Here is a 24,184-nt window from a genome sequence, read left to right as displayed (position 1 = left end):
GTATATCAGCCCCAAAAAATTTAGCTAAAAAAGGTTACAAAATTATTATTATCATTATTGTCGTCTCGTGATAACGTGTCGTTACTTCTTGCAAGGGGCGAGGGCTTGGGGCGGCAAGGGCTTGTGCCATTGGGCTTGTTTTTAGTTGTCATTGTTACTTGAAACTTCATTATTTTGTTTGAGTACTTTGAGTAATTTGTCGTTAAGCTGAGCATGTACATTTAAGAAAAGGAATCACGTTCGCGTGGCGATCAATCAACGATTCTCGAAAGGTGCTCTAATTTCTTTGATCGCTGGATTCCATAAAAATGATCGGGCATGGCCAAACGATAAAAAATACGTAACGCAATTTGATCGCCAGACGAAGTGATCCACGATTTTCGATAAAAGTTCAATCGGAGGGATGAAGATTGCGAAGAATAAGAAATAAAATACATAAAGTATAGGGCAGGGCTCAAAGAGAATTGGGCAGGGTGTGAAACAATAGGAATAAGAAACAGTGCAGCTGTAAAACGATAAAATTGTAAAATGTTGCAGGTGATGGTACTTGGTAGGTAAGCTTTGTGTTATAGCGAACACAAATCTCACCTTAGCGTCCAACACCTCCCCGGGTCGTAACTTTCCCAACTGTAAAAAATCATAGATGCGGATATGAGCTTTTGACGAAAAATTTGTCGCGTTAGAAAAAAACTTTCTCCTTTCTTCCAAATGGTATCGACAAAGATCTTTCTTCGATCGCGTCTTGACAAGAGTGACTATGTATCTATGTGGACGATGCGTAGAGTACATCGAGCGTTTTTATGTGAATGTCCATGTTCAAATTATTGTCGAGAATTCGTGAGTTATAGGAATTCGATAATAATGATAATCGATGTGAGAACAGATCGAAGGAATCGATAGAAAGAATTGTGTTTGTGTACGTAAAAATACGAACAAACGAGCGAACAGAGAGAAGAGAAGAAACGGAAAAAGACGGCACAATAAAAGAAAAGAGAAAAAAGAAACCATGAATCAAATGATACCTCTCGAGGAACGGACATAGACGAAAGGACGAAGGATAAAGATTTGTTGTAGACAAACACAAGGTCATTGTTGCTATTCGAGGCTCGGTCTTACCATAGTATCGGGCGACACTATCAAACGTACGCTATTCCGATATAAGTGCGGTTAAAAATCAGTGATATATATTCGCATTCACATAGTAACGCCTATAGGCGATCATCGGACGATCCGTCACGACTTCTAATGCCTTCTTCCTCGAACGCATTTCGTTCTAATATAATTTCATTCGTTAGAAAATGAAAATAATTGAATCTTTTGCGCTCGAGGAGAGGGCTCGTGCAAGCACGAGGCGTGTCTGGCGAGAACAGGGAAAAATTGATCTCGAATAAATCTGTTATACAATGTTCGTAAAAGAGAATGAAAGAGAGAGAGAGAGAGAGAGAGAGAGAGACATTAATATCCAAGTCTCGCTATATAACGGACGATGGTAACCCAGAGAAATCATCATTCGTCCTTCCTCCTGATTAGCTTGGAATTAATAGCGACAAGTCTTGCAGCGAGCAAAATGTAACAAGTGTTTCTCTCGCGTGAACGCATTCTTACTACAAGATATTTACAAGATGACATGATTCACATGCAGTCGCTGCTCCTCGTACGTCCTAAACATTCGTTAACGCCAATGAGTGTCTTTTTGCAGACAATGCTTGCCAAGACACTTGATCTACGAGTAAGAACGTTAGCATAGGTTCTTTAGCCAAAAGAAATTCGAAACCTTGCAAAAGAGTGATCGATAGTCGTTGTCAGCGAATGTACCGGACACGCCTCGTCCTTTTCTATTCTCTTTCTCACGTCGATTGTTATTATTATATTAATTTTTTTAATAGTGTCATTATTATCGAGTTTGTAGTGCACACAGACTCGGTTCAGGCAGCAGATCCGTGCCAGGTGCAGGTGCATTTTATACGTTGGTCAATAGTTTAGCTTATAATCATTACGACAACATATCGAAATAGAGTTACACGAGAGTAAAGATTCCATCTCATAGATCGTCGAATCTATTTAAAAAAAAAAAAAAAAAAAAAAAAAAAGAAAAAAGAAAAAAAGAAAAATAAAAAAAATATCAAATGCTTCTCCTCGACGACAAGTATTATAAGAGGAATCTTTGCTCTACAATTGCATGCTTGCATTCCATCGACGTAATCGTAATATTCGACGTTACGAATCAAGTGGCTACTCAAATTTTCAGCTTTCTTACGTCGACGTACGCATGCTTGCGAATAATGTAGTGTAAAATACGTTCATAGCGAGTAAATATTAAACAATAAATAGTAGTAGTGAGCAGGCACAGACGGACGAAAAGAAAAGTGTACGCCGTTAGGTGATACCGATCGATGGAATATTACAAACGTGATAAAGAAAAATCGACGAAAGATTGATCGATGATATCGATCGAAGAGCCTGATTTAATAAGCGCGTAATTCTTTTCGTCCGTCATTCCAATGAAATTGTGTAAAAGAATATGTGAGTCAAAAGTGGAATGAAAGTAGAAGAAATGCATTGGTAGTTGAGTAAGGTTGCAGACGAGGCATTCGCTCCTTCGCTTTTAGAGACTTTTCTCACCTTGCGCTCGTCCACTACCTCGCCGGGCCGCAGCTTCCTATTCTCCTATGGACCAAATTGTTGTTTACTACTGTGTTCTTGTCAGCTAAATGTGCCTGTAGTGTTGTGTGTGCGAGCATAGCTATGTGTACATGTTTCATTTTCTCGTATATACATATATATTAATAGACAATGAAATAATGAAATATAGAATGATCCTCGAGACGAGCCATCTTCGGAAATCGGGCCGTTTACAAGAACGTACTCCTCGGATAGTTTCCCAACGTTGCTACGACATCGTCGATTTCGTTTTCGATACCCCTTACTGAAATCTTCAACTTGCTTGAGGATTTTACGTCGAAGATGCCTCCTGCCTTTTTCATCTTGGAATAGTAGTACAGTCGGTTGCTTTGCGTGTTTAGCAAATCAAGGACAGGCGATGGAAGAGGAGCGAAGGTTGGTGCATCAGAAGCTGGGTACATGGACTTTTCACGAACAGGTAGCTAATCTAAATTTCACGCTTTGCTGACACTAAAAATAACGCACACTCCTGCTGACCTTCTAAAGACACTTTCACAGAAACTCGTTGGGACTTTACGTCTATGGATATCTATTGCTAATATCATCACGGGTAGGATCGCTAAATATCACGAATATTTCTACGGAACTCAGGAAAAAAAACTCAAAAAAATCTAGAGCTAACCAGCTGTAGCTAGTCATCTACCTACTCGTTCACCTAGCATCTTATATCAGCATTTTTTCAACATTTTTTTTTTCTTTTTTTTTTTTAGGACGTACAATCGAGATTCTTACAAGTTTCTTTCTGCTTTTTCGTTCCAACTATCTTTCCTCCCGTATCGATCGTTCGATTCAGTTTCAAACGAAACTTTGTATCTAAAATTATCGAACGGATAGCTTCGACAGCGCAACGAACTTGAAAGAATATCGATTGGAAGACAGACCGATCTATTTCAAAACGTTTAAACTCGAGAAAGGATCATTTCCCGACTAATTATAGTTCGAAAAATATTTTCGGCGCTAAAAACATTAGTGCGTAATGTGAATAATTCTACCAGAATAAGCTTCGCTCGTGAACGTAGATATTTTTAGAGTCGCTCTAGTCATTACTAGATACTAGGTAAGTTTATCTGGCGTTTTGACAAAACGATCCTAATTATCGAAGATCTTGACGAGACAAAGATCCGTTAACAGCTCTTTGTGCCGTCGTTTGATACTAATCGTTTCGAAGTAGATCGTTCGGTCATGCGAATCTGAAGAGGTGCAACGGTATTATAGCATCTTTAGTAAAAGGTCCTATTTGACAAGGAAAAATATATTGCGCGTATCAGATACGCGAGTCTAAGAAAAGCAACCGTTGCACTTCTCAAGTTGGTCCTTTTTGTTTTTTATACAGCAGTCGATATACCTTGAGGATCAAATTGCAATTTCTTTCGTAACATACCTCGTCACTGATGATCAGGCTAGGTCTACGACCCAATTCTTCGGGTGGTATGAGAGAACCACGTCGACTGGTCGAACCACTTCCTGGTATCAAAGATCCCTTTCTGCTTCCTGCTGGTGTTACGTCTTTAATAACTTCGATCTTTGGTGCCTCCGGTGCCTTGATCTCCGGCAACTTTGGCTGCAATGACGAATCAAGTTTTCACATTTGCTTTGATGGGGAAAGTGCACGAGTAAACGCTACGATAAATATACAGACAGGGGGAGAGAGAGAGAAAGAGAAAGGAAGTTTCAATTTCGCACAAAGTGATAAATGTCTTCGATAAAATAGATAAACGTTACCGTTTTCCGTGAATGAAAAACAATTTAGGAGCGAAAGTCTATCTTTCGAGAAGCAATAAAGTATGCGATTTAATGCGATCTCGATCGTAAGGAGATTACGACTGATCTCTCGATTCGATAGGGGAACCTCAGTTAGGAAAGGTGTCTCGACCGAGAGAGGAACGCAATAAGACCGAAAATAGCGATCGATGTTTTCTCCATCCTCGTTTTCACGAATAAAAACGGGGAAGATCTACGCGAGGGGTGGTGACATACGACGAGTTATTTGCCAAAAGAGTTTCATCTCTTGCCCTCTCCCTCGGATTTCTCTTCACATGGATGAGAGACATTCGTCGGTTGCCAAGGGAAACCGAAACGAGAGATTCGAGACTTGGATGATCATTACCTCTCGCAAAATCGAGTCGTTTTAATTGCGATTATTATTGTATATATAACGGCGACAGTGCCATTCGAGTATTTGTGTCGTCGTCGCTCGTTGCGCCCTTCGGACATTTACGAGTTCGGAAAATATGACGAAGGCTCTCTGGCAACGCGCGCCAACCAGGATTCTGTGTCACCGTCGACATATCGTACGTCGACCGTACGACCGAATGATCGCGGACAAGATACACGCTTTTATTCGATTTCGTTGGATTCGATGGAATCGCGATGCCCGGGCTAATTACGGAGACGACCTTTGCTATCCAATTTCTGTTTCACCAATCGCTTTTTTTTCTCGCCGTTCTCAGGCAGGACGTATCTACGCCTACGGGAATGAACATTCCTACATAAATCTGCCAAGCTATAAATCTTCTTCTTAAGATTTTAATCATCATTGAATTTATACGCCTTTCGCGATCTAGTGGGATGATTCTACTTGCGGTACAAGCCTAGACATTCTTTATCTAAAATTGAAGAAAGTGTTGAAATTGTCTCTCCTTTGAAGATATCTATTTTTGTTCTCTTATTCGAGTAGACACGATCTTATCTGGTTATCTTGTATCGTTGGGAGATGAAAAGTCAATTCTATCACTCACCTTCGAGTCGAATTTCTATTCCATGGAGTGATGAAAAAGATACATAAAAAAAAAAAAAAACAAGATTAATAACATTTTACTTTTCATGAAATTTGATGTCGATCGACTATTTTCTTACCTGTGTCGCCGGCCTATCCAGTTTTGTTTTCTCGCGACCTACTCGTTCGCCGAAATCAAACTCTTGAGGTTTCTCAAGAACTGGTCTCTCGTAATCAGGAATTTCTGGAAGTTCATAGCTGCTCTCCTTTCGCCCTTTTGTAACTTTTCCTTTCTTTACCTCTTGCTTCTCTGCCTTTTCGACTTTCTATACGTTGCAAAATTCAAAACAAAATCATATTTAATTTTTACACGCGTTAGGATAAAATAATATTACGAGGGTAGAGTAGTGTGTTATCAATGACAAGTGTGAGATGAAGAGTAGAAAGAGCAGTGCGATGTGTAGATTATAAACGTAGAATTAATTACATCCAAAGGAAGTGTAAGTTTACATATATGATTACAGAATCAGTTTTATCTTACCTTTTCGATATGCTTTCTTAATTAATTTATAAGTTTGGAAAGTTTGAAATTTTTAGAAAACCTTGCATAATTGTAATATACACATATATTGTTATTTACAGATAGAACATATACGTTAGAATTTGACAGGAAAGTTCATCGTCCAAGAACAAGCTGTAGAAAATTAGAAATATCAAAGCAGAAAGATATTTTATAAACATATAGATCAAGTTTAGTAGACTTTTTGTAAGATGCATTGAAGGTGTGTAACATAGAAAGGATAAGTTAAAGTCCATAGAGAATAAGAGACATCAGTTATAAAACTGACGTAAAGAGAAAGACATAGAAAAAAGATAGTAAAGTATATGAAGTTCGAAGATGTACAAGTCCATTCTAAGAATGCTGTGAGTCAATATTGTGAGTCACAGAATATTTTGTTGAAGTTATATCATTTTTAATTACAAGAGAGGAAGAACAAAGAAGAAGAGAATATTTAGATAAATTTGTTTAGCACTAGAGGATTGAAACGAAAGAGAAAGAGAGAGAAAGAGACAGAGAGATGCTGAGATTCCTGTGTGCAAGGATACCTTCAACTCAATAGTGCCATTTGTAGCCTGCTGAGGCTTTGATGTATCTCTTGCAACTGGTTTGAGTTGTATCATTTGAAAATTATCGGTTTTAACTTCTTGTTTTGGTGGTCTACGTAGTTTTGGTTTCGCTTCAGTGCCTTGGATTTCCTTTGGCTGTATTTGAAATATTTGTGTGATAATTGCGAACGGTATTTTATACGTTTTTATGATTACCGATTACCAAATTCCAATATCGTTACGTTATGTGTATTGTACGCTTTGTTATTTAATAATTATATGTATTATATGTATATTGATAATAATACAAATTTTCACTCGTTAAAAAATCACACAAACACTCACCTTAAGTTCGACTTTGTTCAAAGACTTCTTTTCTTCTTCGATCTATAAAAGAAAAAAGAAAAAAGAATTTTTATTATAGTACAAACGTTGCTTACATTACATATATCGTATACGTGATATACATACTTTAATACTTTGCTTGAGACTAAGTTTCCTTTCTTGTTCCTCCTTCTGTAAACACAGACAGACAAAACGTTTCATGAATAATTTATAAACATGAGATCATTGCAAAAAGGCTACACATTTAAAAATACTCTTGAAAATGATATCTGATAAACATCGTGATTCGTTTTCTACTTTGTCGCGATTATATAAGCGTGTAATGAAATGTATTATTTGATTGTTATTTATGCTTGAATGCGAATGACTTATGTACCTTAGGTTCCTCGGGTTTGCCGAGTGTTTTACGTTTATCGGGTTCTTCCTTCTAAAAATAAATATCATTGTAATAATATCGAGAACTTATGCCATTTCATTCTTTGCGTATAAAGTATTTTTCTATGTAATTTAATGTATTGAGTGTTGTTGTGTGTACCTTGGTTTCTTCCGGTTTTAGTGTGGCTTTTGGTTCCTCCTAAAAAGTATTCATTAATTTTAATATACGATTTTTAGTTTGTAAATATGTTCTACTTCGTAGTAATATATTATGAATGAGAATATAATGTAATTACTGAGAATATATGAAATTATTGGAATGACAATAAGATGGCATCGCTGAAAAAAAAAATTAAATGCGTTATGATAAAAGTGCATGAAACGAACGATGTATCATTTTTGTTTAATGTGCTTTGAACGTGTGCTCGGTTATATGATGAGGCCTACGATGCGTGTAAACGAATGAATACATTGCAAGTGTCTATGTACCTTAGGTTTCGCGTCGCGTTTTTCAATAGTGGATTTAGGTTCCTCTTTCTAAAAAAACACAATTTGAATGTCACATGTATCTAAGAAAAAATCAACTACGAGATCTACTGTTTAACTGTATATTCGTTCAATATGTGTACCTTTGGTTCCTCAGGTTTGGTTAATGTCTTAGCTTTCGCTTTGGTTTCAACCTACGAATGAATGCAACGATTCTATTAGATTTTTTTTTTTTTTCTTTTATCATAAATGCAAGGTAACCGAAATAAAACCTGAGTGTTTCAAAGTCAAAATGTACCTTAGTATCCACAGATTTACTTGGTACACTTTTTGCTTTAACTTTCGGTTCCTCCTAAAAATTATTTGATACGTATGCATAAAAAATGTTAGTATATATTTTTTAAATATTTTATAATGAAGAATTTTGTATAAGTATAAAAATAAAATTGTATCGTGTCGTGTGTACCTTGGGTTCTGCTGGTGTTTGTGTGTCAATTTTTTGTTTTGTGTCTTGTTTCGTCTAAAAAAATAAAAACGTGTTAAATCGAGTAAAATAAAAAATACGACGTGGTGTATGTATCGTATACGTATTGTATATGTGTACCTCAGGTTTTTCCTTATTATCAATGGCGGTTATATTAGTTTTAATTTCTTCGTCCTGAAACCAAAGTTCTATCTATACTTGTGAAGATTAAAATAAAATATTTGTATATAACAATCTACGAAGATTTTGAAAATGTATTGTCTATGTGATATTGTTGGATAAATTTGTCGTACGATCGTGTACCTTAATTTTATTCGCGGGTTTGAGCGGACGCAATTTAGGAACAGTTTCTGAAGATTCCTAAAATGAGATACTTTCTTAATCATCCATACTACAAGTAGAATGTGCGAGTATAAGTATATTGTATGAGATTATTTCGTAATACCTCGTCCTTTTTATCAAGTTTTTCTTTGGGTGCTGTGATTTTCGGTGGAGAAGCTTCCTAAAATTATTTACAATATATTTCAGTGTACATTGTAATAATGGATGTGTCTGACAATGTAATTAATGTAATATACAATATATATATATATACTTTAGAGTCTTTAGGAGGCTCGCGTGAGTTTATTTTCGATGTATATTTTGGGGTGTCCTAAAACATAGTATAAGTAAATGATCTATGTACGAATGAATAATATTAATTGCGTGTGCGAATATATTATACCTTATCTTTTATATTAGATTTTTGTGTTTGAGTTTCAGGCATAGTTGCCCATATATCCTGAAATAATAGAGATAAATAAAAAATAAATAAATAAAAATAAATCTATCGTGAATAAAAATAAAATCGATCGCACTGATGTACCTCTATATCATTGTCGCTTGAAGATGAATCGCGTTTGAGTATCTTTTGTGGTGCAGCCTAAAATTTTATGTATTTAAAGCTACTTTATGTACACATATATATATCCCTTCGAGTAACATATAAAACTAAATAAAAAGTTAAGTGCTGACAAAAGCGAGTATAGTGCAACGTATACCTTAACTTTTCCAGCAATATTTTGTTCGCGATGTTCTGTCTTTGGTTGCTTTATATCCTAAAATTGTTTGTTCTCGTGTATAAATTATGTACCGTACTTTGTAGAAATTTACAAATTTTTAAGTGTGACATGCGATACCTTAATATCTCTACTGGATTTATTAGGTGTATGTGGTGCGAAGGATGATCTCGATATATCCTAAAAGAACGCATTGTGTCTACTTAATCACTGTTAAAAATGTGTGCTAAGCAAAAAATAATTATTGAAAAAAATATAAAAATAATATATCGTCTACCTGATTTTTTTTACTAGAATTATCAAATTCAGGTTTTGATGCCCATATATCCTAAAATTATACATGTTTAAAATTAAAAATATATTGTGTCCTAAGTATACACATGGTGAGTGTTATATAAATGTCGTGGGTGTCGTGGGTACCTCTATTTCATCCTCAGATTCTGGTTTATGTAATTGTATGGATGGTTTTGGCATGTCCTAAAATGCAAGCCGTAACGACTGATTAATGATACTGCGTTATACGACCCATAAAAGATAATATATGTTCTAACTGTGTGTATTGTGCCGTATACCTGAGTTTTAGTATGTTTTACGACTGGCGTATCTGATTTCACCGCCCATATATCCTAAAGGTATTTACATTAGTGTGAAAATAACAAATACTAAAAAGATATTTCATGTATTATTTAACTCTAACGTGTATCATATACCTCAATTTCATGGTCAGGTTTAGGTTCGCTGAACTTGTCTGCCAATTTCGGAATACTCTAAAATTTGATTCGTAATATTTTTCAATTTAATTCTTAATTTTAATTTAATACTTGCAATGTAAATACAATAAATTTTATACCTCGTCATTTGTACTGTGTTTCGATTCGCGAGAATCAGGTTTTGATGCCCATATATCCTAAAATTTGTTGATTTAACGCGAAATATATAGATTATTGTAAATTATTGAAAAATAACTATTTTTTAATCATCTTGCGTGTTGTGTACCTCAATTTCTTTATCGTGTTCGTTTGCGTGTGGCCTAATTTTAATTTCCGGAGAATTTTGTGTTCGAATCGTATGTTTCGAGATTGGTTCATCCTACAAATAGATTTAGTTTTAATCCGCTACCGTATAACATTGTTGTACTGTCGATCAACTCGTCGATAAGTGTACCTTTTTATTATCAATAGATCTGCAAAATGTATCTCCTATTCCTGGAGTTTCTGCACTTTTCTAAACATCCAATTCAAACAAAAATATATTAAAAAAAATAAATAAATAAATTTGGAGATATGCAAATGTATATGTATAATGTATGTGCGTTGGGTACCTTTGTCCGATTATCAAGAAACGTGGCAATAGATTTTTTATATCTTATACCTGATACATTTCTCTAAAAGACCATCGAAAAATATACTAGTGAAATATTGTACCTTTTCATATTTGACATAATTGTCATTTCGTATATTTCTCTGTATTCGTTATACATATATTAATTATCGATAAAGTGTTATTCACAAAGATTATAAAATTCTTCTTTTGTCGAACGTAAGAAGATCAAACATATAAAACTTACCCAATTGTCACTAATAATGATGACACAAATAAAAAATGATAAAAATTTTAACAATTTACATAAAATCGACATGCTAACATCTATATTACTTATTGTTATTCACTAGATTAATAAACAAATAATACCATAACTTTTACCTTTTCGACGGTAGCCTTCTTCTTTTCGATGATCGAAGATCTTCTACTCTCCGTCTTAATTTCCTCTTCGGTCTATAACAATTTAATATCGATTAATATAATAGCACATGGATTATAAAACAGATTTGATTAAACGATGGTATTTGCTCTGTTTTCCCTCGATTAATGAAACGTCTGTGTGCGCTGTGTCGTGAAAAATTACAAGATTCGTATGTGCATGTATGTATTGTGTACCTTTTGTATAGAAACACGACGTTGTGGTGATGTAGAACCATCTTCTGTTATCTGTACGTGCGAAAAAAAAATGTGTATAACTGTTTCATGAATGAATGAATTAAATTAACGATGTACGAAACAAATATTGAAAGTACAATGAATAAATGCTTTCGTATAATACCTGTTCTTGAGTCATAACTAGAGAGCTACGACGACTTTCCGTTCGCAAAGCTTCCACCTGAAACAATAACGAATTACATAAAAAATAATCGCTACGTCTCATAATTTCTTTTCTATATTTTGAAATACATAGAATACCAACCCTGCTAATAGACTGCTTACGACTTGTAGGTTCAGGTTCTTTCTTCTTAATGATTTTCTTCTGTAAATCAAATTTGTTATATGTTAAATGTTCGACAAAAGATATGTAATTGTACTTACAGCTTCGGCCTCCTTTTTATCTTCGATCTTTTCGTCAGGTTTCTTCTACAATTCACAAATATAATGAATAATGTTTTTAGTTTATATATATATATATATATATATATATATATATGTATGTATATATATAATTAATAATGTACACGTAATTATTTTTACCTTGATCGATTTTTTCTTCTCTTCGACCTTTTCTACGTTGTTGAATGTCTCTTCTTCTTTCTGTGTTTCGTAAAACAGACGTATTTATATTTAAATATACTGTCAAGAGAACACATTTTATTACAGTGAGAATAAAATGGACTTGATTTAAAAATTTACGTTCTTCGAATTATCCAATCAAAATGATATTATACGAGTATATCGTGTTTACTTTATTACGATCAAACTGAAGGAAAATTTTTACGTATATTCATGAAGCTTATTCATTCATTTTACTCTCACTCGATAGATAACAAAATAACATGCAGTACTGATAAATTTCAAGGATTTAAACAAAAAATTTAGGGGACTTGCACATATAATACACACTCAAAACCCAGCTTCTGCAAAAAAAAGATATAGGAAAGTGTACAATATTTAATAATTACTTCAATTTATGACACTTAAAATACGTACAAATTCAATATGAACAATATGCATGAGTAAGCTGCACTGAAAAAGCAAATTACATTATAAGCAAATAATAATAAGCAATATATATGGTATAAAGCTGAAAAAATAAAAGCAAATATCGTTAATAAGCTAAAATGTAAAGTAAAAATTTTAAGAACGATGCTCTGTAAAAACAATGTGATAAATGTATGCCCTATATTACGATGTAAAGGCTAACAACGACAAACGCACGTTATCTCGTTTATTTCTTGAACATTTGAAATAATATATGCATAGCTTCAAAGCTGTACGTGTTATATAGTTTCTAGCTGAAATAAATTCTTAGCTTAAATAAAGATCTCTCTCTCTAAGCGTAATTCGAGCGAATACATTACCAAAAACCTGGCGTTCGAGCTTTTACACTCACCTGTATAATCTCCATTTTCTGAAACAAAAGCGTAACAATGTCAAATTGTGATCATTCAAAAGGAGAAGAAAGTCTTAACTATAAAACTGTATAGTCTTTAAAATAAAAGATAGATAATTCTTAAGTAAACTACTTGATCATTTTATAAAGTAATAAGGTAACGAAAATATTTTCGATAAATTATTTTATGTGCTATTTCTATATCACACATCTATAAGCATTTTAAAGTAAAAAGCTTTTACCATGTCCCATTGTTCGAAGAAGACAAACACAAGTGATACGAACAATCATATAAAACACAGAGGATTTACATCACAGGGATAAAAATCACAGATAATGGATTATATAGTATACAGAGTCGAAACGGTCGTGTGTTCCTGTTTAGATATTCTTTGCGTACATTATTTATCCCATAATTCAGCAAATGTTTTTACGTAAGAAAAAAGCTTATAAAATAGTCTCTTTTTATAAAAAAAAAAAAAAAAACAAAAATAAAAATTTATATCGTACCTTTTTAAGACTCGGTCTGTCGATACCATTCGGTTTCGAATCCGGTATATCCTTGAAAAAAATAATTGAAAAAAAAATACAATTTCATGTCTAAAAGCAGTGACTGTTCTAGAAATATAGAGGCGTCATACTTTTGAAGTAACAGCAGAGAATATATGAAAATAGAAAAAGAAATAGAAAAAGATTAATTAGAAGATATAATAAACTAGTACTAGACACACAGTAGACTGAAGATCCAATAATATGGCAAAGTGAAATACGACGCTACGAAATATTGTAAAGATATGAAAGTGTATGTGTAATCGAGAGTAGAGAGTGTATTTTGCGTATGTGTACCTCAATTTGTGAAAAGTTTTCTGATTGTAGCTCTGTGACAATCGGCTCGGTGATGCTGGATTCGATTACACTCACCACTTCCTCTTCCTCTTCCTCCATCGTTTCATCCTCATAAAAATCATCTTCGTCATCCTCATAACTGCTGCATACCGAATTATCCACCTTTCGTGTCGTAAAACGATAAAGTTTCAACAGAGCCAGATTGTCCCAACGAAGAAGAGAGAAACAGATATGCATTAGAGATTACACGATTTTGTAAGAATAAATAGTAAGAAATATTTCGTGCGAACGATTCACTTATTAAAGAAATGCCTGTTTCTCAGTTCTTCTGTTATTGTTTATAGCGTATGTAGTAATGATGTCGCATTAGTCACAAAAACAACGAATACAAATTTGGGGAAATAGAGGAGGAGATAATTACGATGAAATTTATGAAACATGGGAAATGTATCATTCGGTTCTACCTTCTTTTCTTCTTCTATCTTTTCTTCCTTCTTTTCTTCTTTTTTCGCTACCTTCTCTATCTTCTTCTCTTCTACTTTCTCCTCCTTCTTTTCCTCCTTCTTTTCCTCCTTCTTTTCTTCCTTCTTCTCTTCTTTCTTTTCTACCTTCTTCTTCTTTTTCTCTTCCTCTTCCTCTTCTTTCTTTTCTTCCTCCTTCTTCTATAATATGGGAAAGGACGTGCATGCGACATGGTAGAGAATTATCACATCATGGTTCGACATATATAATGTATACACGGTGGATTTTTAATTTCATGGGCAAACGTATTTAACATGGGCAACATGTTTAAACAATCGATCCACGATAGATCGTTCGTAACAAGAGGATGAATTTTAAAACATTGCATTCAAGTCACGCATTTGGAAAGAATATAGGAATCTCGTAAACAAAGGTACGATAAAGAATATATCACAAAATTCATTACCCAAAACGAGAACGAAAAGGAGAACAACGGTTGCCTAACGTCCCAGATATAATAAAATATAGACATTTTTTTATTTACCCTGACGACAAGATGCGCCGATGATTCGTCCTTGCCATATTCGTTACTCACGACAACTCTATACGTGCCAGATAATTCTGTTGTAGCTGAATTAATGGTCAACTTCATGTCCACGCCATTAAAAGATATCATGATATCTTTGGAGGCCTTGACTACTTGCGCATTTCTATGTGGCATAAGAACAGCGATTAGTATTTTTATATAACGTTTAATCTTTTTGTATCAAATATAGTCATTATTTACCTATACCATACGACCGTAACTTTACGATCTTGTTGAGCGAGGCTCGCTATAAGTTCGACTGTTTTACCTTCCTCGATCGTCTACAGATAATGCATAGCATATTAAAACGCAATAAGGATAATGTAAACAATAGAAATATTAATTTGCTAAATATTTACCGCCGACTTGAGACCAGTGGTAATTTGTGGTTTTTCACCCTCTTCAACTATTTCCGTCACTTCGACCACTTGGGACGTAGCTTCGCCCTTTTCGTTACGTGCGACCAATTTATATGTACCTTTGTCGGTTTTCGACATTTGTTCAATTTCTAATTTAACGGCAAACTCTCCCTATGCATTTTTAGATTTACGATTAGAAAAGAGGACAATTTTGGAGATAACGATTATACGTACAACAAACGATACTAACTTCTTTGACTTGTTCAACGTGTAATTTATGTCTAGTGTCTTCCCTAACAGCCTGTGTTTCTTTGAACCAAGTGCATTCTGGTGTAAATTTGGAAAGAACGTGGCACTCCACTATTACCGTTTTCTTCTTTACAATTTTTACGACTTTTGGCTTTTCCTTAATCACAGGTATAACTGAAAGTACGAAGAAAACGAAGATATATCATAGTCATAGAACCAAGCATATGTATATGTCTGTGTGTGCACGCGTGTGCGCGCGTATACATATTAGAGAACGATTAAACTTACTTTCGACGTTCAATGTTAGATTGGCATTAAGCTCCCCAAGAGCATTTTTGATATTACACTTGTAAAGACCGGAATCTTCAGGGCCAGGATCACTCAGAGTCAATTTGATGTAATAAATATCTTCCTTCTCTTTGACGATACTGATGGAGATCTTGGACGATTCTTTTATAACTTTTCCAGCGTGGGTCCATACTATCTCCGGTTTTGGATTTGCTTTCACTTTGCAATCCATAATAACCAATTTACCTTGGTTCTGCGATTGTATTCGTGGTTTCTCCACGAAACTCGGACCATCCCCTTCTGGTTCTGGCTCAGCTTCGATATTTAGATTTAGATTAGCGTTGCTTTCGCCAAATTCGTTTTGTACGTGACACCTGTAAGTACCACCGTCTGGTGCCGCAGGATCCTAAGCAAATAGTAGAAACAATATTTATTTGTTGTTTCTATACTATATTATTATACCATATAACTATATAACCATAAACTGATACAGTCGTCAAAGAGTAATAGGAGAACGGAACGTCTCTGACCTTAATTTCTAATATGAGCTCATACACATCTTCTTCGACCGTTTTCGTCTGTATCGAAATTTTCGATGATTCTTTGACTACGTTGGCGCCACGGAACCATGTGACTTCTGGCTTCGGTTTCGCCTTGCATTTGCACTTCATCGTGATCAGGGTTCCACTTTCGTTCGGAATGATACGTGGCTTCTCGATGAATGACGGCGCAAAACCCGCACTCTCTTCTGTATCTTGGAAAGGTCCATAGTTAGATATACTTGCTAAAGATCGTTCTCGGATTCCGGCGTAGCGTTTTATTTCTTACCGGAATAACATAAATAAAAAACCGCGGTTCGTGTTGGCATTAACGAGCCAACATGTACAGCGATTTCGACGAAGTTAGAAGTTAAGCACACTTGGTTACGAAGCCATTGTAGAAGGACCTCACGATCCGTTTGCATCTTTGTTTACTCACCTCTACATCTGATTTAGCTTACTACGAAAGGACGACATAGAATGAGGTAATTTTTTAACGTGCAGAAATAAAGAAGGATCGGATAGAAGGAATACATCCTAATGATAAAGAAATCTCACGATCTTTGGTCGTACGCGTACGAAGAAAAACGCGTGGTAAAAGTTTATGGTTCGCGACATGCAAGATGGATCGTGTGAGATAATGAAAACGAAGGAGATCTCTTCCTCCGTTGGTCCGTTTTATCCATGCGGGCGGGCCTTCGAAAGGGACTTGCCTTGGAAATTCAAGGAGATGTTGGCGTTACTCTCGCCAAAGTTGTTAAACGCGTTGCAACGATAATTTCCGCCGTCGGCCTTGGTAGGATTCATAATCTCTAAGGTGAGAAGATAGGTGTCCTTGCCGGTTGCCTTGCGAGACATCTTGACGCGACGACTGTCGGTTATCGCTTTCTGCCCTTGATACCAAGTTATATCCGGTACCGGATGTGCCTCTAGGATGCACTCCATTATCAGAATGTCTCCTTCCTGGCGGATCGTCGGTTTCTTCGGGAATCGTGGTGGCTTACCGTCCGGTATTCTGTATAAATCGACATTTCAGACAAACCAACCCCTACTTATATCCGGCCGGCTCGCGTGGAAACGATAGAATCTTCCCCCATTTCCTTTCACCGAGGTATCTTCACCGCGCTGTTTTCACATTTAAACGTACGAATTTATAAAATACAATCGTCCTACAAGCCCACGATTATCCCAAAATGATAGATGGTAAAGTAGTCGAGGCAGCGCGGTGAAGATACGTGACATCGTCTCGATGGAATAATAAACGACGCGCAAAGACGCTGACGCGCTATAAGACTTTCAATGCCTACTTGAGCTTGTCACCACCCTCGAAGTTCAAATTAATAGTTGCCACACCCTGGCCATGCTTGTTCTTCGCCACGGCCCTGTATTCGCCGGCGTCCTCCTTCGCTACGTTGTCGATCCTTAGCCGCGCGAGATGATATAGCTTCTGATCGAGTTCTAACGACATCTTGTATCTCCCACCTTCTCTGACTTCGTCGCTACCGTGGTACCTGTTTTTTACGCGTTACGCGCCATGCACATACATTGTCATTCGGCATTCAAATGTAATTTTTCTTGGAGAATAATAGAGAATAACATAACGCTAAATGTGCGCTATTTTTCCCGCATATCTTTGGGATACCATATGTCGCATGCATGATTTGATATAAAAGATTCCGATAGAGTATTTCCATGATCGAATGAAACTGAATCCCTTACCACTTAACACTGGGTTTTGGATCGCCGGCTAATCGGCATTCAAAGGTGATGGTGTTACCGTCGTCGGATTGTCTTATTACCGGTCGTTCGGTGAAAGTCGGTTTAATACCGTCTTCGGGTACGGGTGCCTCGTCGCCTATTTTAGCACAAACGATTGAAATTTCGATACATGTACCTAAATCATTTTGATTCGCTTCGCGTATTTAATCCTTTCGCTACTGTCAGACGTTTCATCTAAGACTATTCTTACAGCAGCGAAATTATTATACGCTCGACGCTTTATCGTACAACCAAGAGTCACGTATCGATTCGGCTTATCGACACACCTAAATGCAAAAAGATTATTTTTGGACCGGTTAAACGATGACAACGGTACGATTTACATCGTAGCTCGACCAGCTCGAAGACAACGGTCTTCTATAACCATACGTTTCATAAAACGCAATGTCAATACGATATCAGTCGTAGAACACAGATTATCTGGAAAGACCTGCCTATCGAACCGACATCTTATAGCTTAGGTTGCTTGCATTTTTCGAAAACTCGGTAACGTGCAACAACTTCTTTTACAAGCTGTGCGAAATAGTAGGATAGAACGGATATTTATATACGAAGTCGCACGCGCGAACGCGCGAATTCCTTCGATCGAAAACTATCATACGATAACGCAACCGCAAACGATCGTGATCGTTGAATGAGTTGCCTCGTTGTGTCAAATTAATTTATTATTGTGGTGTGCGTATATATATGTGTGTGTATGTATCGTCACAAAAAAATTAAGTTATTTCTTTGCAAACGCTCTAATGAAAAAATGAATAAAATAGCGAATAGAAACGTATTACGAAACACACAAGTAAAAACGCTATACTATTTACATTATTAGAGTTTTCTAAAGTTAAATTTGCATATAATTTTATGATATTGTTTTATGTACATGATTGCGTATAGGTATGTATATGTTTTATCAAGATAAGCAACTTAAAACTTTGTGAGCTTTGTATCGTTTAATGATCGTCATATGAATATGACACACGACAAACACGACTAACAAGTACAGATCGATAAATATCATCACTGCAGCAACCTAACGAAGCGTCAGTATAAGGCGAATCGACGATCGCATCTTGCGCGCTTTCTTACGTGGATCATTTCGTAGATAAGCGATCTTCAAAATACGAACGAAACTTCGAGACAATATTTATATCTTCGTTGAGAAGAAAGCGCGCTCGAGGTGCGATCGAATGAAAACGTCATTCAAGCAGCATTTGTAGTTATAGATTAATTCTTATCTGCTATCTACATTGTAATGATGAAATATCTCCAAACGATGTTTTTCATGACGTTTAGTTGATTAAATTAAATGGGCTGTATATCGTGGGCTCGGTCGAGCCGACATCGATACGTGCTCGTAACTCGACGGCTGTGCTTACGATAAAGATAAATTAAAAAATAAATATTGGACGTAATTACGCTGGATAAAAGGAAAGAAGAAAAAAAGAAGTAAAAACAGTGAATAGACGAAAGAAGGAGAAAAAAAAAGAGAGAACAAAAGATGATCGTATCTATTGCGAAAAGGATCGAATTGAAAGATAAATTAAAAAATAAATATTAATTGTGCTGAATAGGGGGAAAGAAGAAAAAACAAAACAAAAAAGTAAAAACAGCGAGTAGACAAAAAAAAAAGAGAGAAAAAAAAGAAAGAATAAAAGATGATCGTATCCATCGAGAAAAGGATCGACAAAAGATAATTAAATAGAGAATGAATAGCGAATGAAGAATCAAAATGTGTGTAATCGTCGATATACATCCCGAGTCGAGGTAAGAATGAAATGAAATGAAAGTATTAGAAGCCTCGTATCCAGATTACACCTTTCTTTTCCACTTTCCTAAGAAGAAAGTCAATGAGCAAAAATGTGAAGGAGTGGAGGCCGGTGTAAGGTGGATCTTAACTATGTGTTTGATTACGTAGCAAACGACAAGACGCATCGCTTAAATACTTACTATCGAAATTTAAGGAAATGGTAGCATTTGACTCGCCGAGCTCGTTCTTCGCTGTGACCTTGTATTTGCCAGCATCCTCGACGGTCACGTTTTTTATTTCCAGCGTGGCGAAGTACGAGTGGCCATCTTTATCGACGGTCAGCTGGATTCGACAAACGTTCGAGTTAAAAAAGGAAATATCTCAGCGCGTAAATAAAATATCGGCGAAAGGTCTGACCTTATGCCTCGACGAATCTTTAACCGGATTTCCATCGTGAAACCACATGACTTTCGGTGTGGGATCGGCGGTAATGCGACATTCGAAAAGTAATCGTTTACCATCGTCCTCCTGCCGAATTGCCGGTTTTTTCGCGAACGTTGGTGCAATGCCATCGATTTGTCTGTAAAGAAAGATCAATGCTCTTTATCTCCGTTCCCGCAACACAAGACGATAATGATCAACGATGCAAACACAAGTAACATCAATTCGACACACGGCGAGCAACGATCAATCGTCACGCGTCATTCTCTTCCGCAGAAACGTTAGCTTTTAGCGACATTAATGCACAAATCGTTGAATTTATTTTATGCGATTTGGGCGAAGGTTACGCATACTTTTAATAGCCACTTTAAAAGTTTACCGCGATCCATTAATATGCATTTCAAATGAAACCGCAAAGTCCTAATCGTAAAATCAAGTTACAGCGAGCAAATAAAACGAAGTATCGCTGTGTCTCTCGCGGAAGTGCTGGCAAGTGATGACCGGATAATGGAGAAGAGTCGTCTTATGATCGTACGTAGGTACGAAGCCAGTTGAAAATTTATCGCAATTTTCGCACGTCGTTGCCAGAAATAGTCGACGTTTTGTTTAGCTATCTCAGATAGCGCAAGTAGTTTTATGTAACTCCGTTGATAGCTCGACCATTCCTTCTAGAGGCGTTACCGCGTGCGAGACGTTAGAACGCGTTGAAATTTCTCATCGAGTTCAATGCACCCTCGCGATCATCGATCGGGCCACTTAGTTCGTAATAATGAAAAATTTATATTGCGTTTGCCAGCGTTTAAAATAATGAAACAAAATTGATAAAAGAGGGCTCGTCTTTGAAGTATCGCTGAACGTTGGAATGGAACGTGACTCTTCGAAAAGAACTATTTCGATGACGTATCCTCGATCTTCGGGTACTCGATGAGTTTGAAAGGCAAGTGCATTAGCCTGAGCGAAACACACGTTGCAGCTAAGTTTAGCGTAGAACTAGGCTGCAGCTGTTCCGTTCGGCTTTCTCAAGCGCCGATCGGCAAATTCTCTCTTTACGTGATCGCAGGTATCAATATCCGTTAGAACTCGTTGTAACTTTTCAGCGTGAAACGCTTGCTCGTAGAACCGAAGAATAAATCCAACAACTTTTCCGCTTCGTGATGCGATTTGAAGAAAGAGAAAAAAAGAAGAAAGACTCTTTTCCGCGGGATAACCCTTTCCCGTTCTCTTGGTCGTCCAACGACCAAAGAGCTATCGCGTCGGCTCGACCCAATTTCGTTCGCCTGGCTCGCCCAAAAATGTTTACGTTAAATAAGATTCAGATCTCTAACGCTTGAAAACTAAGTTGCCCGCTCGAGACGCTTGTACGAAGGAGTCGTCGAGTGTTTCGCGCCAGATCGTACAAGTTCGCAATCTCCAATGAAGCAAAGAGCAAAGCGTTACTGTTTTTACAACCTCCACATCGATCTTCTCTGGATTGAGATTCATCCAAGGTTCGGTATTTACGTTCCCATATATGACGATCTCCAGAAGCATCGATCGTTATAATATCTCGCGTCAAAATGACGCAGGTACGTATCTAGTTTGACTTCTATTTCCGCATTCGGTTTCTAAGCAAAAGTATATGCGTTTACACTGGCTAGAGATAGATGTGAAAGTTTAAATCTGGAATAGCATTCTTATCGGTACGCGCGAACATTGCCGAAAGCGTATAAAAATAGCTGCGCATTCCAAGACGGCTATTTTTGCTCGCACACTTTTCACGCCTCTTCGATCGCATTATTTACCAACTTTGCGATCGTTCGATAAAATCACGCACGGTGATCGCAATGGATAAACCGGGTTGCGTGCAGAGGTTAATCAATAAAACACGCCAATTAGCAGCACATAAGGAGCAATTTAGATCATTCCTAAAGATTAGCACATCGAATCTAGCTCGTTAATCCGCAATAGAAGCACTCACCCCCTTATTAATGGTTGCTCAGCAGCTAGAACGAAAAAGTAAAAAAAGCGTCATACGCGATATACACATGTATTACTTGCGAGAAATGAAAATGAAATGATAGAAACGCGATAGACGTGAAAAAGCGTAAAGCTAGCGCAAACAAGGAGCCTGGAGCTTATAAATCTATACTCCGTTTAACGCAACTTACTTCTCCCTAGGCTCATCCACAGCTGAAAAATACAATGTGAGCATTTATGACTGATAATTCGTTGGAAAGGAGAATGAAACATTTTGGACAGTCCGAGTTGACGATATTGTACCTCGGGAAGGTATAATCGGGGGAGAAAATGGAACGTGGTCGTGCGTTTCGTTGGGATTAGCAAGTGCCTTTGAATCGATCTCTAAAAGCTACAAATTTCTTAAGACCAGTGAAAATCGTAAAGGGGAGTCATCGTAAAGTCGCTCTCGCGGTTCGACTTCTCGGATAAAAATAAACCTTGGAACAAAACGCACGAGCGCATCGTAGCGTGCGAAGTGAAACGGTGCGTGACTTACGACTGAAGTTCAGGTTGATAGACGCCGCGACCTCGCCCATCTTGTTCTTGGCTTTGACCTTGTACAAGCCTGCGTCGGTCTCGATGACGTCATCGAGCTCGAGCACGACAAGGAACTTGCTCGTCCCGACGCTTTGCATTTTGAAGTTTGTCCTGTCATCCTCCCTGAGTTCCGTCTCGCCACGGAACCAAGATATCTCCGGTTTCGGCGAACTGACCAGCTGACACTCGAAGATCAGCCTATTCCCGTCGTCCTCTTGCCGAAGCTGAGGCTTCTGGGTGAAGCTCGGTGCGAAATCGTCGGCGACCCCCATGTTTACGGGGCGCCCGTGTTCCTTTGGTTACCCGCTAATCCCCAAAGGATCGTACCTCGTTTGTCCTCAACGCTACGCTCCTCCCCCTCCTCCTCCTCTCTTGCGTTTATCTTCGCGCTAGGACTTATTTTATCCTCGAGCCAAGGATACCGACCTGCGGCACAACCATCCAATCTCTTTCTTCGACTCTTCCGTTTTAACTTTCGAGTCGCCTCTTTCAGGACCTGCATATAGAATCGACGAGTTATTATCAGCACCCTAGCTTGAAAAGATCGAGCGATCAGAGCGGATCGGTGCGGATCGGAGCATCGAACGTAAATCGAGCGTGTAGAACGGCGAATTTTCGTGGAATCCGTTACTCCGAGCATATTTTCCAAGATACCCAAGGTTGTAGGGTGACGTAAGGCCTCTATTATTAAAACGACTCTTGGCTCGAAAATAGGTGGACTGGTTATCTTGATAATCGGTTATTATGTTTGGCATATGCCTCTATAAACGTGGATATTCGCAGCGAGCAGCGCGGTCTCTAACCGTGTTATGGTCGCGTCTTCGAAACTTAACTTTTTCCTTCAAAAAATATTACTCCTGAACGATGAAATGCTTTCGTAAAGTATACATATGCGCGCGCGTATACATATACATGTATATATATATATATATACGGTTAGTAGTTGATAGAAAGTATTGCAACAAACACCTGAACGATTGCAGTCGTCGAATGTTAAAGAAAGATGAAGAAAAAGTAAGACGCTACCGGTTGCGACTTGGAAACCGTTCAGGTCATAAAACTGAAATAACGCGACAACCTTCGGGGAACATAAATTATAAGCACGAGAAGCCGAGGAGTACCGAAGAGGTGGGAATGACGGAGGAGAGGCTCGTGTCGTGAAATTTATATAAAAATCATCTTCGTCGAGCTTCTCTCGATGATTAATGAGGAAACAAAACCGTATGTACGATTAGACCATAAAGCGGACAAACGATAAAATTCTCTCTAACGCTATAAATCTAAATTTGCATTTGGAATAGGAATTATGGACGGACACCTGTCGACTCGCTCGACAATGCGAAGAAATGACGTTTAATTATGAAATGACCCCTTTAGACGAGATCGAAAGGATGCGTGCGAGATGGGGACCAACGAAATGGTGTACCAAACGGACCAAGTGTTACAACGTCATGGTAAGACTTGGCAGCCGGCCCTGAAGCATTCTCGAGATCGCTACTCTTCGTAATCGTCATTCGCATTCGACCCCTTTCTGCAGTCTGATTTTCAATTTGTCGCGTCGGTTATAGTTAAGATCGATTACCGCAGTAAGTATCGCTTAAGGCTGAAAAATAAACGAGGTAAACGCGAGTAACCTATTCTCTAAATATCGTTCTATGGCAGACGACTATGAAAAAAAGTGGACCGTTGTTCGTGCAACAGGGTAACGAGGTTTGATGAATTAGAAT

The 24,184-nt window shown here is 37.2% G+C and overlaps 1 protein-coding gene across 16 annotated transcripts in view; it reads right to left on the bottom strand.

Annotated features, from left to right (window-relative positions):
* LOC122632595 (twitchin) overlaps positions 1–24,184 on the bottom strand; it is a 64,362-nt gene that overhangs the window by 37,317 nt on the left and 2,861 nt on the right. Inside the window, exons 2-52 of one of the 16 annotated variants that reach the window (XM_043819572.1) lie at positions 22,417–22,953; positions 21,880–21,904; positions 19,899–20,061; positions 19,682–19,823; positions 17,681–17,816; positions 17,269–17,472; positions 16,675–16,976; positions 15,953–16,170; positions 15,423–15,828; positions 15,136–15,308; positions 14,886–15,056; positions 14,728–14,807; positions 14,485–14,650; positions 13,943–14,140; positions 13,479–13,640; positions 13,143–13,193; positions 12,633–12,650; positions 11,774–11,833; positions 11,615–11,659; positions 11,496–11,555; positions 11,355–11,411; positions 11,192–11,242; positions 10,958–11,029; positions 10,418–10,477; positions 10,250–10,342; positions 10,104–10,160; positions 9,964–10,020; positions 9,826–9,879; positions 9,674–9,730; positions 9,531–9,581; positions 9,374–9,433; positions 9,236–9,292; positions 9,061–9,117; positions 8,920–8,976; positions 8,791–8,847; positions 8,641–8,697; positions 8,499–8,555; positions 8,316–8,369; positions 8,178–8,231; positions 8,010–8,063; positions 7,855–7,905; positions 7,715–7,762; positions 7,386–7,424; positions 7,227–7,277; positions 6,977–7,021; positions 6,851–6,892; positions 6,506–6,661; positions 5,539–5,724; positions 5,421–5,435; positions 4,064–4,243; positions 589–627 (exon numbers count right to left, since the gene is read on the bottom strand). In XM_043819572.1, coding sequence (XP_043675507.1) covers positions 589–627; positions 4,064–4,243; positions 5,421–5,435; positions 5,539–5,724; positions 6,506–6,661; positions 6,851–6,892; positions 6,977–7,021; positions 7,227–7,277; positions 7,386–7,424; positions 7,715–7,762; positions 7,855–7,905; positions 8,010–8,063; positions 8,178–8,231; positions 8,316–8,369; positions 8,499–8,555; positions 8,641–8,697; positions 8,791–8,847; positions 8,920–8,976; positions 9,061–9,117; positions 9,236–9,292; positions 9,374–9,433; positions 9,531–9,581; positions 9,674–9,730; positions 9,826–9,879; positions 9,964–10,020; positions 10,104–10,160; positions 10,250–10,342; positions 10,418–10,477; positions 10,958–11,029; positions 11,192–11,242; positions 11,355–11,411; positions 11,496–11,555; positions 11,615–11,659; positions 11,774–11,833; positions 12,633–12,650; positions 13,143–13,193; positions 13,479–13,640; positions 13,943–14,140; positions 14,485–14,650; positions 14,728–14,807; positions 14,886–15,056; positions 15,136–15,308; positions 15,423–15,828; positions 15,953–16,170; positions 16,675–16,976; positions 17,269–17,472; positions 17,681–17,816; positions 19,682–19,823; positions 19,899–20,061; positions 21,880–21,904; positions 22,417–22,729 — 5,118 coding nt within the window. In that variant the 5' untranslated portion in view covers positions 22,730–22,953. Of the gene's footprint in view, positions 1–588; positions 628–2,622; positions 2,668–4,063; positions 4,244–5,420; positions 5,436–5,538; positions 5,725–6,505; positions 6,662–6,850; positions 6,893–6,976; positions 7,022–7,226; positions 7,278–7,385; positions 7,425–7,714; positions 7,763–7,854; positions 7,906–8,009; positions 8,064–8,177; positions 8,232–8,315; positions 8,370–8,498; positions 8,556–8,640; positions 8,698–8,790; positions 8,848–8,919; positions 8,977–9,060; positions 9,118–9,235; positions 9,293–9,373; positions 9,434–9,530; positions 9,582–9,673; positions 9,731–9,825; positions 9,880–9,963; positions 10,021–10,103; positions 10,161–10,249; positions 10,343–10,417; positions 10,478–10,957; positions 11,030–11,191; positions 11,243–11,354; positions 11,412–11,495; positions 11,556–11,614; positions 11,660–11,773; positions 11,834–12,632; positions 12,651–13,142; positions 13,194–13,478; positions 13,641–13,942; positions 14,141–14,484; positions 14,651–14,727; positions 14,808–14,885; positions 15,057–15,135; positions 15,309–15,422; positions 15,829–15,952; positions 16,171–16,674; positions 16,977–17,268; positions 17,473–17,680; positions 17,817–19,681; positions 19,824–19,898; positions 20,062–21,879; positions 21,905–22,416; positions 22,954–24,184 lie in introns of all 16 variants that reach the window. The other 15 variants (XM_043819573.1, XM_043819574.1, XM_043819575.1 and 12 more) reach the window with 15 other exon arrangements.

The sequence above is a fragment of the Vespula pensylvanica genome, chromosome 10, assembly GCF_014466175.1.
Source record: "Vespula pensylvanica isolate Volc-1 chromosome 10, ASM1446617v1, whole genome shotgun sequence".
Classification (NCBI taxonomy): Eukaryota; Metazoa; Arthropoda; class Insecta; order Hymenoptera; family Vespidae; genus Vespula; species Vespula pensylvanica.
This window is presented reverse-complemented; position numbering and strand designations above follow the sequence as displayed.